This window comes from Scyliorhinus torazame, chromosome 8, assembly GCF_047496885.1.
Source record: "Scyliorhinus torazame isolate Kashiwa2021f chromosome 8, sScyTor2.1, whole genome shotgun sequence".
NCBI lineage: Eukaryota > Metazoa > Chordata > Chondrichthyes > Carcharhiniformes > Scyliorhinidae > Scyliorhinus > Scyliorhinus torazame.
This window is the reverse complement of record NC_092714.1, coordinates 122,891,059-122,905,878: the sequence shown is the minus strand read 5'-3', so window position 1 is coordinate 122,905,878 and position 14,820 is coordinate 122,891,059. Positions and strand designations below refer to the sequence as shown.

Below are 14,820 nucleotides of genomic sequence, written 5' to 3'. Positions count from 1 at the left end.
GCAATTGGGGGGGGGGCGGGGTGGTGTGCATGCGGGTGGGGTGGGTGGGGTTGGGGAGGGGGGTGAGGGTGCTGGGTGGGTGGATGGGTGGGGGGTGTGGGTGGTCGGCTGTTGCCATGGTGTGCGGTCTGTGGCCATACTACCCGATTCCCACGCCCATCTAGTCAGTGAAGCGGGCGGCTATCAGTCTGTCCCGTGCCCGCTGGGCCAGCCGGTAACGGTGGACAGCCACGCGCCTGTGTCTACCCCGTCTGCCCTGACCATTGCCCCCATCCCCCTCATCTGGGGAGGACTGGGCCTCTTCCTGCTGCTCCTCCACTCCGCCCTCCTCTGCCTGCGGCACATCGCCCCTCTGCTGGGCTATGTTGTGCAGGACGAAGCACACCACAATGATGCGGCCGACCCTATCTGACCGATACTGGAGGGCGCCCCCAGAGAGGTCCAGGCACCTGAAACGCATCTTCAGCACGCCAAAGCACCTCTCGAGCACTCCCCTTGTCGCTACATGGGCATCATTGTAGTGGTTCTCCGCCTCATTGCGTGGCCTCCGTATAGGCGTCATCAGCCACGATCGCAATGGGTAGCCCCTGTCGCCCAGCAACCAGCCCCTCAGCCGGGGATGGCGTCCCTCGTACATGCCGGGGATGGATGACCGCGACAACACGAATGAGTCGTGTACACTGCCTGGGTGACGGGCGCAGACGTGCAGGATCATCATGCGGTGGTCGCAGACCACCTGTACGTTCATCGAATAGGTCCCCTTCCTATTAGTGAATGCGGCCCTGTTATCTGCAGGTGGCCGCACGGCGACGTGCATCCCTTCGATCGCGCCCTGGACCATGGGGAACCCGGCAACGGCAGAGAAGCCCACGGCCCGGGCATCTTGGCTGGCCCGGTCCACGGGGAAGCAGATGTAGTGGTGCCCCATGGCATAAAGGGCATCTGTCACTGCCCGGATGCACCGATGCACCGATGTCTGCGATATGCCGGACAGGTCCCCACTCGGTGCCTGGAATGACCCCGTTGCATAAAAGTTCAGGGCCACCGTAACCTTCACGGACACGGGGAGAGGGTGTCCCCCGCCAGTGCCACGCGGTGACAGGTGTGCCAGCAGGTGGCAGATGTGTGCCACGGTTTCCCGGCTCATCCGGAGTCTCCTCCTGCATTCCCGGTCCGTGAGGTCCTGGTATGACTGCCGGGGCCGGTACACACGGGGCGCCCTCGGGTGCCTCCGTTGCCGTGGGGCCGCGACGTCCTCCTCCCCCTCCTCGTCCTGTCGGTCAGGTGTCCCTGCAGCCTGGGCGGCTGCCGCCTGCCCCTCTGCGGCAGCCTGCGCCGCCTCTCTGGCACGCTCCTCCTCCTCCTGCTCCTACTCCTCCTCATCCAGGGCAACATAGACATGAGCGGCTGCCACCACGGCGGCCAACATCGCTGGATGATCTGAAAACATGACGGCCTGGTGGGGGGGGAGGGGAATGACGACATGTCATCATTGCCCATATCCCCTCCTCCCCCCAGCCAAGTGGCATGGACCGCATGGGTCCAACTGTTGGAGGCTGGCACCTGGCCAGGTGGACCAACTCATTTGCCCTCCCATCACCCTCCTCGGCACGGACCCCCTCCCCAACCTCCACCCCAGCACGGACACCCCCCCAACCCCCAACCTCCACCCCAGCACGGACCCCCCCCAACCCCCAACCTCCACCCCAGCACGGACCCCCCCCAACCCCCAACCTCCACCCCGGCACGGACCCCCCCAACCCCCAACCTCCACCCCAGCACGGACCCCCTCCCCAACCTCCACCCCAGCACGGACCCCCCCCCCCCAACCCCCAACCTCCACCCCAGCACGGACCCCCCCCAACCCCCAACCTCCACCCTGGCACGGACCCCCTCCCCAACCTCCACCCCAGCACGGACCCCCTCCCCAACCTCCACCCCAGCACGGACCCCCTCCCCAACCTCCACCCCAGCACGGACCCCCCCCAACCCCCAATCTCCACCCCAGCACGGACCCCCCCCAACCCCCAACCTCCGCCCCGGCACGGACCCCCTCCCCAACCTCCACCCCAGCACGGACCCCCTCCCCAACCTCCACCCCAGCACGGACCCCCCCCCAACCCCCAACCTCCACCCCAGCACGGACCCCCCCCAACCCCCAACCTCCACCCCGGCACGGACCCCCCCATCCCCCTCCCCGGCATGGACCCCCCCCATCCCCCTCCCTGGCACGGACCCCCCCCCCCAACCTCCACCCCGGCACGGACCCCCCCATCCCCCTCCCCGGCACGGACCCCCTCCCGGCACTCCCCCGGAGCCCAGCCTACTCTAACCCCCCCCCGCCGCACACACACACACACACAAGCCGAGACACACCTCTCCTCACGCAATCAGTCTGCGGCCACGCCATTTCCTGCCCAGAGCCAACCCCCCTTGCCGTCACTCACCTCCTCGCTGGTCGGCGTGAGCCTGGAGCACCGGGTCACGCCGATGAAAAGGAGGTTTGATTCACGTCGACGTGAACGGTCATCACGTCGACGGGACTTCGGCCCATCCGGGAGGGAGAATATCGGCAGGCCGAAAATCGGCTGCCTTGCGCAGACCCGTGACATTCTCCGCGGCAGCGGCGCCATTAACGCCCCGCCGACTTTTCTCCCTTCGGAGACTTCGGCGGGGGCGGGATTCACGGCGGCCAACGGCGGGGGGTCGGAGAATGACGCCCCATGTTTCATGACATCGGAATGTCAAAGAAAGCTTTCTAGACAAAGAAATATAATTGAAGCCTAGTCACTGCTATTAGGTAAGGATTGCAGCAGCTAATTTATACATAGCAATGATCCATAAACAAAAATGTAACGATGGCCTGATAACCTGTTCTTGAGATGTTGCTTGAGGAACAATAATTACCCAGAAAACCAGGGAGAACGCATCTTATCCACTTCAAATTAACACCACGGCAATCTTCTCCATCCACCTGATAGGGCAGCAGCTTAATGCCTCATTTGGAACTGCAGCACTCCCTTAACACCGCCTACACTTTCTGCCTTCAGACCTCGGAATGGGGCAACAATCCACTCTGTTCTTGCTGGTACCTAGAATGTGGGGAAACTAGAGGGACTGGAATTGTTCTGCTTTGCGCCGAGATGCCAAAAAGGTAACTTAATGGAGATTACGAATGGTTTGATTAAATAAATGCAGTTAAATTGCTTTCACGGGCAGGAATATCAGCCATCAAAGGTTATTGTTTGAGGGTAGTAAATAAAAGGACCAGGGCGATGATGAGAAATTATTTTCACTTAGGTAATTGTCATGATCTGGGTTCTTACTGCCTGGTGGTGAGTGCAGGTTCAATGGTAACTTTCAAAAGGGAATAGGATTTGCATCTAAAAAAAAAGAAAAGCACTCAGGACTGTGAGCACAGAGTGAATGTGCGTGGGTGACCAATTGGACAGCTCCTTTACAGTGTCAGCACACATGTGTTGGGATGAAAAGCCTACTTCTGTTTAGTCTGAATCTATGATAGGCCAAAGGTTTCTTGTAATTCTTAAATATTTGTTTTGATCATCAGGGTTCCCATATTCCTAATATTTTCAAGGATCCCAATTTCAATACCTGTTGTGTTCCATGGAAAGGATGTCCCACTAACAAAAGTCATGTCTGCCCCGAGGAAAGTACAAGATTGTTGCTCAGATAAACAACAGTGGGCAAAATCATCTGGCTGTTCACGCTGGCACGATCTTCCATTCCCACTCAAGTGCCCCCTCGCTGTGGGTTTCCTGGCGGCATGGGATGGATTCAAGGCTTAATCCCAGTGGCAGCAGCGGGACCAGAAGATCCCACATCGGCCAATGAAGGTCCACTTCCCGCCACCGAGAAACACGCGGGGAGGCGAGAGAATCTCACCCTTTGTGAGTTGTTCATAACTTATGACGCAGGTGAAAAATATTCGTAAAAGATCAACTGAAGGATAATAATACAAATGTTCAATTATTCATTCGTGTATTGCATTCCAGCTATTTCCTCCAACATTTTGTGCGACAGATTACAATGTTAACTGTACTGAATGAAAGAAACATCTATTCCCAGTCAAACATAAACTTTTGTCATTAAATTTCAGTTTTTGAATTTAATTCATGGGGCGGGATTCTCCGACCCCCCGCCGGGTCAGAGAATCGCCGGGGGCTGCTGTGAATCCCGCCCCCGCCAGTTGCCGAATTCTCCGGCACCGGATATTCGGCGGGGGCGGCAATCGCGCCGCGCCGGTTGGCGGGCCCTTCCCGGCGATTCTCCGGCCCGGATGGGCCGAAGTCCCGCTGCTGGAATGCCTGTCCCGCCGGCCTGGATTAAACCACCTCATTTACCGGCGGGCCAAGGCGGCGCGGGCGGGCTCCGGGGTCCTGGGGGGGGCGCAGGGCGATCTGGCCCCGGGGGGGTGCCCCCACGGTGGCCTGGCCCGCAATCGGGGCCCACCAATCCGCAGGCGGGCCTACGCTGTGGGGGCACTCTTTTCCTTCCGCCTTCGCCATGGTCTCCACCATGGCGGAGGCGGAAGAGACCCCCTCCACTGCGCATGCGCGGGGATGCCGTGAGCGGCCGCTGACGCTCCCGCGCATGCGCCGCCCGGCAAAGTCATTTCCGCGCCAGCTGGCGGGGCACTAAAGGCCTTTCCCGCCAGCTGGCGGGGCGGAAATCAGTCCGGCGCGGGCCTAGCCCCTCAAGGTTAGGGCTCGGCCGCTGAAGATGCAGAGGATTCCGCACCTTTGGGGCGGCGCGATGCCGGACTGATTTGCGCCGTTTTTGGCACCGGTCAGCAGACATCACGGCGATTGCGGAGAATTTCACCCATGATTACTTTCTGAAGTCTTAGTATTATTTCAACAGCAATTCTCCCAATTTAAATTGCGCCGCTGATGATCTTCAGAGGTACAGCTTTCTAGCCTGGGTTTCTTCCACATATCAGCAAACAAACTATATGGACTAACTTTGATAGATCATGGACGGGATTCTCCGAAATGGGGGCAGAGTGTCTGCGCCGTCGTGAACGCCGTCGCGTTTCACGACGGCGCGAAACGGGCGGGCGCACTACTGATTCTAGCCACCGTAGGGGGCCAGCACGGTGCTGGAGCAGTTCACGCAGCTCCAGCCTACCTTCCCAGTGCCAACTGGGCACCGCGACAACATGCGCTTGGGACTTCCTCAACGCGCCGGCCCTGGCGCAACATGGCGAGGGGGTTCAGGGGCCGGCCGCGTAACAAAATAGGGCCGGGGCTGGAGAGGCCGGCCCGCCAATCGGTGGGCCCCGATCGCGTGCCAGACACCATCGGAGGACCCCCGGTTAAGGAGCCCACCCCTCCCCCACAGGCCACCCCCCGACCCTGCGCGCAGAGTATCCGCCGGCTCAAGCAGTGTGGACGGCGCCGGCAGGACTCAGTCGTTTCTTCGCGGCTGCTCGGCCCATCAAGGCCAGAGAATCGTCGGCCCTGCCGTGGACTGCGGCCCGCGACCGGCGCCGTGCCAAACGCGCTGGCGCAAATGGTGCCGATTCTCCACTCCTCGGAGAATCGCGTGCCGCTGTCAGGGCAGCGTGGCGTGGTTGTGGCGATTGTCCAGCCCGGCATCGATACATGCCATTTTCAATCAGTTTTTATTTTTCTTTCTGAATAAATAATATATTGTTTTACTTAGTTTCTAATCCCAGTGACACCGAACCAGTGACAAGGTAATAATATCTGATTGTTCCATGTGTCCAGGCATTTCATGGGTATCTGTGCCTTTCTGAAAGCAGATGTGATGGGAAATGAATAGAGGGGCAGAATGAGTCAAAACTCTGCATTGGTAAGAAGGAGCTCAAGTTTCTTCATGCAGTCATGGAAACAAAAGTGACATTTTGTTCCATTAATGTTCAGCTGTCACTTGAATCCCTCAAATACCTATTTGCCACTAGCCTGCGCCAGGGGAGGTGATAGTATTGGTAAAGGTATTACCTCTTGAAAGATTACAGGCAGTCCAGTTGGATGTTGGATATTTTTATCAATATAGTGCATGGACTAACTTTTTACAAATGAACCCAAAGTCAGTGGTTAGAAACTGAGAAAGGCAACAGGTGTCACTCTGATCCAGCAACCTCTTTGTCTCCAATGTTGTTGCAAATCACCCCAACTGTATTATGTGGATAAAGCCTCCAGCTCAGGGGATTCCAGCATATTCAAGGTTGTAAAGCCTTATTCACTAAGTGATGCCAAACTTGACAATAAGTGTTTGATCATTGGTGGAGATTATAGATGATGAATGCTGTACCTGCAAGAGGCATCCAAAAACGACACAGCACTTTAACAACACATGTAGTTGAAATAAGCATCTCTGGACCAACATTCCAGCAGTTCTCTCTGATTATAAACAACCATCTTAAGACACTACATTCTCAGAAAGCACATTGCCAGGTACCTGTTGTGTTTGATGGAGAAGATCCTGTAACATTGAAGAAAGTTGTGTCTGTAAAAAAATGATCAAGATATTAGATTGCAAGGGGTGAGGGGGAATAATTTCTTCACTCAGAAATTTGTCGGGATTCAGAATATTCTACCCAAAATCGTGGTCAATGCTGATTCTGTAAATAATGTTTAAAGCGAGTTGGATAGGCCCTTGAGAACGAGAAACTTACACGTGTACAGATAAATGTTATGGGTCTGGGAAAAAGCACAATTACTCTTTCAAAGAGGCAGAACATGTAGATTGGGGCTAATGACATCCTTCTGTCCTGTTTGATTCTTAGGACTAATTTTGCGGCTTCCTCGTGTCTGACTTGGTGTCGGGATGAGGTCGTCGAATCTCGCAAGAAGCCTCTCGTGAGATTTGCGACGCTCGGAATGGCTCGCAAAATTTAAAGAAAAGGCTCATTTAAATATACATTTATGGGATTCACCTAGCGACGTGACCCAATGGCTGTACCGGGGCGCCATTTAGAACTGGGGCGAAATTCTCCGGAAACGGCGCGAAGTCCGCCGACTGGCGCCCAAAACAGTGCAAATCAGACGGGCATCGCGCCGCCCCAAAGATGCGGAATGCTCCGCATCTTTGGGGGCCGAGCCCCAACCTTAAGGGGCTAGGTCGGCGCCGGACGAATTTCCGCCCGCCAGCTGGCGGAAAAGGCCTTTGGTGCCCCGCCAGCTGGCGCGGAAATTACATCTCCGGGCGGCGCATGCGCGGGAGCGTCAGCGGCCACTGAAGGCATTCCCGCGCATGCGCAGTGGAGGGAGTCTCTTCTGCCTCCGCCATGGTGGAGACCGTGGCGAAGGCGGAAGGGAAAGAGTGCCCCCACGGCACAGGCCCGCCCACGGATCGGTGGGCCCCGATCGCGGGCCAGGCCACCGTGGGGGCACCCCCTGGGGCCAGATCGCCCCGCGCCCCCCCCAGGACCCCGGAGCCCGTCCGCGCCGCCTTGTCCCGCCAGTAAGGTAGGTGGTTTAATTTACGCCGGCGGGACAGCATTTTAGCGGCGGGACTTCGGCCCATCCGGGCCGGAGAACCGCGCGGGGGGGCCCGCCAACCGGCGCGACGCGATTCCCGCCCCCGCCGAATATCCGGTGCCGGAGACTTCGGCAACTGGCGTGGGCGGGATTCACGCCAGCCCCCGGCGATTCTCCGACCCATCTCGCCCCTGATGTCCATAAACGTGGACCAGCCGTAATGGCACCTGGGGGGGTCTTCCAGGCCATTAGAGACCCCTGGGTGATCGGGGACAGGGCAGGGCGGCATCCTGGCACTCCCCTTGGCACTGTCAACCTGGCACCCTGACAGTGCCACCTTGGCACTGCTAGGGTGCCCAGGGGGCACTGACAGGGTGGCAAGGGTGGCAATACCAGGGTGCCCTGGTGCCAGGTTGACACCGTCAGGGATCGGACCCAGGGTGGGGGGGAGAAGGGCTTACTAGATGGAGGGGGAGTCAGGGTGTGTTCCCAAAGGCATCACTGAAGTTGGGGGGTGGGAGGGACAGGGGGGGGGGGGAGCATGAGGGCACACTTCCAAAATGGTGCCCGGAACTCTGAGGAGTCTTTCCAGCTGGGCTCGCCAGCAGGAAATGACTCAAGTGGGCCTCAGCGGAGAGAAACTCCCAAGTCCCAAAAAAACGGCAAAGTGCCGTTGAATAGTGAGGTGTTTCTCAGCACTGCAGCCGTCATAAAGCACTCCGCTAAACCCGTCCGAAACTTGACATAGATTTTCTTCAGTTGAATCGTGCCCTTAATTTCTAATTCTGAAATATACAGTTTCAAAATCAGATTTTGTATATTCTTATAATTTTCACAGAGAATTTCTGAGTACCTGCTGTGTGCTGCGGAGCTGTCACATTAACAATAGTGCTGTTCACTGTAAGGAAAGTACAATATTTCAGATGAGACAGACAATCAATAGTCATGGCCTGTCTGTAACATTACTTTGTTAAATGTCCAAAGATTATGTCACATGTGAACTCATTCAAGAATATATCGCAAAATTGTAATGGTTCCATAAATTTTACAATCCTGACCATAATCTCAAACAGTTCCTGCACCAGCCTACATTCAAAGCAATATTGATTCTTAGTCAAAACTTAAATAAATTTTGTTGTCAAAAATAACTTTTGCATGTAATTCAGTTCAAACAAAAAAAAAAAATCAAGGCCGGGATTCTCCAAAATCCCGGCCAAGTGTTGACGGCGACGTAAACACCGGAGTGGTGTACGCCGGCATCAACGGGCCTCCTGGCCCAGTTATTTTCCGGATTTCATGGGGCTAAAACGGGGCTGGAGTACTGTGCACTGCTCCGGCGCCGAAAGCCAGGCCTGCACGGCTGGCGCGGATCCACGCACGGGAGTACGTGGAGACCCCCCCAGAGTCGGATCCACCCCCCCCCCCCCCCCCCCCCCCCCAACCAGGACGGCCCCTCCACCCGCAGCCAGAATGCCAAGGTACCGCCAGGTGGGACCATATGTGAACCGCGCCGGTGGGACTCTGCGAGCACTCGACCTGTCGAGCGCGGAGAATTGCCGCGGGGGCCGCTTTCAATGGCCCCCGGCCAGCGCCGCGGCGACCGTGTCGGCGTGATTGACGCCGATTATCCGGTCACTGGAGAATCGGCGGCCCAGCGTCGGAGCGGCGATTCTCTGACCCGGCTCGGGCTCAGAGAATCACAGTCCAGATATTCTGATACAAATTCTAAATCATTAAACCCCTCAGTTACAATTGTGAAAATGATAATGTTCAGCTGAATAGCTGTCTAAGCCAAATTTCTTCATCACATCTACAAAATTGCACGTACATTGATACGCCATTTATCCCTCTGATGTCTCTAGATGTCATTTACAAGGAGTTTACTCTTTTGACCTGTTTAATGTTTTTGCTTTGTCTTGAGTTTCCAGTGTCATTGAAAATAGGCCTGTGACAAACAATTCAATCCGGTACTCTCTGCCCAGTCCTCCCTGGGCATCCATGTACTCCTTAAACGTAGATGCTGATAGCATATGAACAGAGGTTCAGGATTTGTCAACCGTTGGTTTGAAGAAGACTCCGAACATTCATATAATCATGTGAAAAATATTCAAATTTTGCCCATTAACGAACGACTGCACTTTCAAAATTTAAATCTTGCAAACACACATTTGCCATTACCTGCCACAGGTGTGGCAGTGGTACTGGTAAAATAATTCCCTATAAAATGCTTACAGGTAGTTAGCTTGTTTTCTCTAGAATTCTAACAACATCGTGAGTGGGTGAGCGTATCGGAGTGGCTTTTTATAGACCAATTCACTATCAGTGGCAAAGAAAATCAGCTCCGATATACAACAGGTTCCGACCTGAAACAGCATTCTTCCCATTTCTGTTGATGTAACTTACCCCATTGGTAAAATATGAATAATGGCTCCAATGTTTGATATCCAACACCAAGAAGCTTGTAAAATATGGCAATGTGGTGACATCAAGTTTGAGTATATAATCGTTTGGGGAGGCAGTGGTGTCATGGTATTGTCACTGGGCTAATAATCCAGAGACCCAGGATAATGTTCTGGGGACCAGGGTTTGAATTCCACCATGACAGATGGTGAAATTTGAATTCAATAACAATCTGGAATTAAAAGTCTAATGATTACCATGAAACCATAGTTGATTGTCGTAAAAAGCCATCTGGTTCAATCATGCCCTTTAGGGAAGGAAATCTGCATTTCTTACCCGGTCTGGTCTACATGTGACTCCAAATCCACAGCAATGTGTTTAACTCTTAAATGCTCTCAGGGATGGGCAATAAATGCTGACCCAGCCAGCGAGGCCCACATCCCAAGAATGAAATAACAGTGATGCAATTTATGGACAATGACGACTGCGATCAAGGTCTCTTTCTATATGCATCCAATTTGAACATGGGACTTACACAAATCATCAGCCGCGATTCGCTTCCCTGGCCAAGGATTTCAGTAGTTCTCTCTGGATTTAAACAATTAACTTAATTCGCTACATTCTCAGAATATACATTTTCACCATCTGTTCTATTTTATGGGATATGTCATAATATATAATTACATAATTTAACCTACACAAAGACAAATAACTTTAACAGCGTTACCAGGTAATATTGCCATAATTTAAGTCTTGTGGTTCTTTTCCTTCTGATTTCCAGTTTCCAACTCAGAAAATAATGTTTCATTTAAGTCTACAGTGCAATTGTCCTTTTCATCACTTGGAGACCCCGTGTCTGCGTGAGTTTCCTCCAGACACACCGGTTTCCTCCCCTTACATTAACACTGCGATGAATTACTGCGAAAATCCCCTCGTCGCCACACTACAGCGCCAGTTCGGGTACACTGAGGGACAATTCAGAATATCCAATTCACCTGACAAGCACGTGTTTTGGAACTTGTGGGAGGAAACCGGAGCACCGGGAGAAAACCCACGCAGACACGAGGAGAACGAGCAGACTCCACACAGAAGTGATCCAAGCCGGGAATCAAACCTCGGACCCTGGTGCTGTGAAGCAACAGTGTTACCCACTGTGCTACTGTGCTACTATAATTCCCTCTGTAATTCCCACTGTAACAATTCTATTTCCAAAATTAATTAAATTAATTTTAGATAAAGAAACAAAAATTTAAAACTGCTAGACAGGCATCAGATTTCATTAATGATTACGAACTGGTTCATAGAACCAAACCTTTTTTCTGACATCCTTTTAAACCAGAGTAGGATAGAGTGTGGAAGGAGGAAAGAAAACAAGTAGTCAAGGATAGATGGAACAGTTGAAAATGATCAGGAATGTCTACCCGCTGACGGTAAAAGTGACATTCGGAGGCTGACGTGTTTCCATTGTAACAAAGTGGACATATTCGGGAAGGTTATTGGGAACTATATGAAAGACCAACTACAGCTGGAAAGGAGGTACAAGAAAAATAACTGGCTTTTAAAACAGTAGCAGTGGTGCAGGCGAAACGTGCTCTTTCAGAATCAATCAATAATACCTCAATCAATAGTTTCCCTTTCTTTTTGCGTGTCCTGCATCTCTAGTTAAAGTCTTTGTTTATTTCTTTTTGTAATTGAATTTTAGGCAGTTCAATTGCCTCACTTTTCGGAGAACTTGGTCTATCTGACAACTCTTGTACATCTAAATGCTTCTCTATGATTTCAATAATCTCAGCATTCCTTACAACTGCAGTTAATCCCAATTCCAATTTATCTGCTAATTCCATTAACTGACTCTTGGTTACTCTCTATAATCCAGGCAGAGTTACATCTTCTTTTTTTAGGAAAGTGGTAGCAATTGCCAACACCATTTTGGATTCTAACCTGTGCAATATATCTCCCAGGAACGTCAATTCTTTGTCCAGAACTCCAGTACCCCACTTACTCCTTTTAAAATGATTCACAGATCTTACAATTTTACAATAATACCCGACCAAATTGTATTATTCAACATCCAGTAACTTGTTTTCCATGTTTCAAAATATTCCAACAAATTTTACTAATCAACTGCATCCAATTACCCTTTCTCCACATTTTGAAAACCTGCAAGATCCCCCACTTTTGTTACGATTGATGCACGATCAATGGTACAAAGACTCAGGTTGGATACAACTGTGGCTTTATTGCAGTAAGATGTGTGGCCTCCCACAGCAGCTGGCAAAATGGCTGCTGGATAGAGGACACTGATATTTATACTCCTCCTACTGGGCGGAGCCAGCAGGCAGGGGCTACCGGCGAACCTGTAGTACAGGTCCTACCTTACATCACCTAATACAGGTGTAACAGTGGTTTACCACAATGATACAGGCTGATGTCATAATTGGACAGGAAGATCCCAGAATGGAACCCGGCTCAAAGGATTACTTTTACTTTTAATTTTATAAAATGTGGAGGAACAGAGTCACAGGATCTCCAATTAGTTTTAACAACAAGGACAAAACATTTATTAAACATAAAGGGTTGGATGATTATACAATATTCCTTTACTCCCTCCCCATCCATTTAATGTAATAAATGCACACAGATTTCAAGATTAACACTGATTACAACGTGCATCATAAGTTAAAATAGTATCATTAACATAAAGTCCCTTTAAGCACACAGATTGACAATGTTAAAATATGTACCCAAGTTACTGTCAGTGGAATTCTCCTCAGAATCCCTCCGGATGATTGTCACATGAGAGTTACCACTCTCAAAGCATGCTTTAAAACCTTCTCTCTTTCCGGTGTCGGCGATGTGCTGAGTGGATGCACATCAGGTGGCTCTCACTCCAAATGAACCCAACAGAGGCAATCTATCGAGAGTTTCGGCCAAAAAAGCCCACCAAAACCCAGCCAAAGGTGAAAGAAGCATAAAAGGAACATGCCTTGAAATAATAAACTGAGGGGATGGCGTGACATGAGGAGCAGCAGCGAAAGAAAGGAGCAGGAACCGTGGGTGTGCAGACAGGCGAGACGGAGTTTCAGGCGAACCAGGAAGGGGAAAAGCTGGCGGACCGACCAGCGGAGCAGGAACAGGGCGCGGTGACCATCCCCCTCCCCCCCCCCCCCGCCCCCCTGCACAGGGGAGGAACGGAGAAGCGTGCTGAAAAGGGAGCGAAACGCCATGAAGAGGCGATCAGGACTGCGCTCCACATGATGATGAATGAGGTGATGATGGAGTCGACGAACAAAATGCTGCGAACCATAGAAGGCCTGGGAAGAAAGGTGGAGGCGCAGGAGAAAACAATTCTGGAGTTGGAGAAGGCTGCCTCGGACCAGAGCGACAGGATTGTAGCTCTGGAAACCGAGGTGAGAAGGTTGGTGACGACCCAGGGGAGCCTAAGAGAGAACGTTGAGGACCAGGAAAACAGGTACAGATGGCAGAAGGTTAAAATAGTGCGTCTGCCAGAGAGGATAGAGGGCAGAGACCCAATGGGCTGCATCGTCCAAATGCTGGGCAAGCTAGTGGGGAGGGAGGGATTTCCAACTCCCCCCAGAAATGGACAGGGCACACAGGTCACTTTGACCCAGGCCCAAAGCCAGGGTGCAGCCCAGAGTGATTATCACGAAGCCGTGAAAAAGGATGGGAAAAAACCCTAAGGTGGGCCCGCCAGACAAAATCGGGAAAGTGGGAAGGGAAGAAGATAAGGGGGTACCAAGACATTGGGGCGGACCTAGTAAAAAAGAGGGCCGAGTTCAACAGAGCAAAATCAGCACTCTACAAAAATGGGGTGCGATTTGGGATGTTATTCCCGGCCAGACTCTGGGTAACATTCAGTGGAAAGGAACGTTATTTTAACACCTCAGCGGAGGCTGACGAGTTTGTTAAATCAAATAAACTAGGGGCGGAACAATCGCAACAACAACAATGAAAGCTGTAGGGGCAGAAAAAAGAATCAGAACAAAGAGCGGAGGACAGACCGCAAACAGAGACAATAATATCACAAACTGTATGCATATGTTTTCTGTTTTACACGGGACTGTGCTGCCTCATTTCCGGGCTTGCCTCGTCTCTCGATGTGATGAGGGGGAGAAGAGCAGCGAGAGTGAGAAAAGCAGACAGGAGGGGGAGATAAGGGCTGGAAGGAGGAGGGTAAAGCAGGGCCAGAGCCAGACAAGTGCTGGGAGGGGAGCAAAGAGAAGGCAGAAAGAAAGGAGGGCTGTGGCGACCTCTCAGGGGAAAGAGAGCGCCTGGCACAAAGGGAGGGGGGGGGGGGGGGGGCAGAACAGAAGGGAAGGAAGAACACAGGAGGGAAGAGGGGTCGGGGGGGAGCGCAGAACAAAAAAGAAGCAACGGGAAGGTTGAGGCAGAGAAACAGAACGGACACAGGCTTCGGCAGGCCTGGAGCAGGGCGAGGAACCAAGATGGCACCACAAACAGCCACTCGGGAGGCCATCATGGTGAAGGGAGACCCCGGAGTGCAGGGGCACATCCTTGTGGCGGACACATAGTTGGCGGCCATGTTGGATGCCCCCTGGACAAAGGGAAACCCCAGAACGCTGGGGCCCGGCCTCATGGTGAGAGCAGCGACCGCAGCCATATTGGACAGCCCCCTAACAAAGGGAAACCCCAGAGTGCAGGGGTTCGTCCAATAAGTAAGTATGGGTGATTCCACAGGGCCGGAAGATCAGAAACCCCCCACCAGATTTGTTACCTGGAATGTAAGGGGACTCAACGGCCCAGTGAAAAGATCCAGAGTCTTCGCCCACCTAAGAAGCCTAAAAGCAGACATAATCTACCTACAAGAGATGCACCTGAGGGAGAAGGACCGACTGCTGGTAAGGAAGTGCTGGGTGGGACAGACAGCCCACTCATGTTACAGGGCGAGAGCAAGGGGAGTAGCAATACTAAT

At 52.6% G+C, this 14,820-nt stretch overlaps 1 protein-coding gene across 1 annotated transcript in view; it reads right to left on the bottom strand.

The window, feature by feature from the left end:
- LOC140428874 (uncharacterized) overlaps positions 1-14,820 on the bottom strand; it is a 216,318-nt gene that overhangs the window by 32,618 nt on the left and 168,880 nt on the right. The window contains exons 7-8 of the mRNA XM_072515524.1: positions 8,320-8,364; positions 6,445-6,492 (exon numbers count right to left, since the gene is read on the bottom strand). Coding sequence (XP_072371625.1) covers positions 6,445-6,492; positions 8,320-8,364 — 93 coding nt within the window. The remainder of the gene's footprint in view (positions 1-6,444; positions 6,493-8,319; positions 8,365-14,820) is intronic.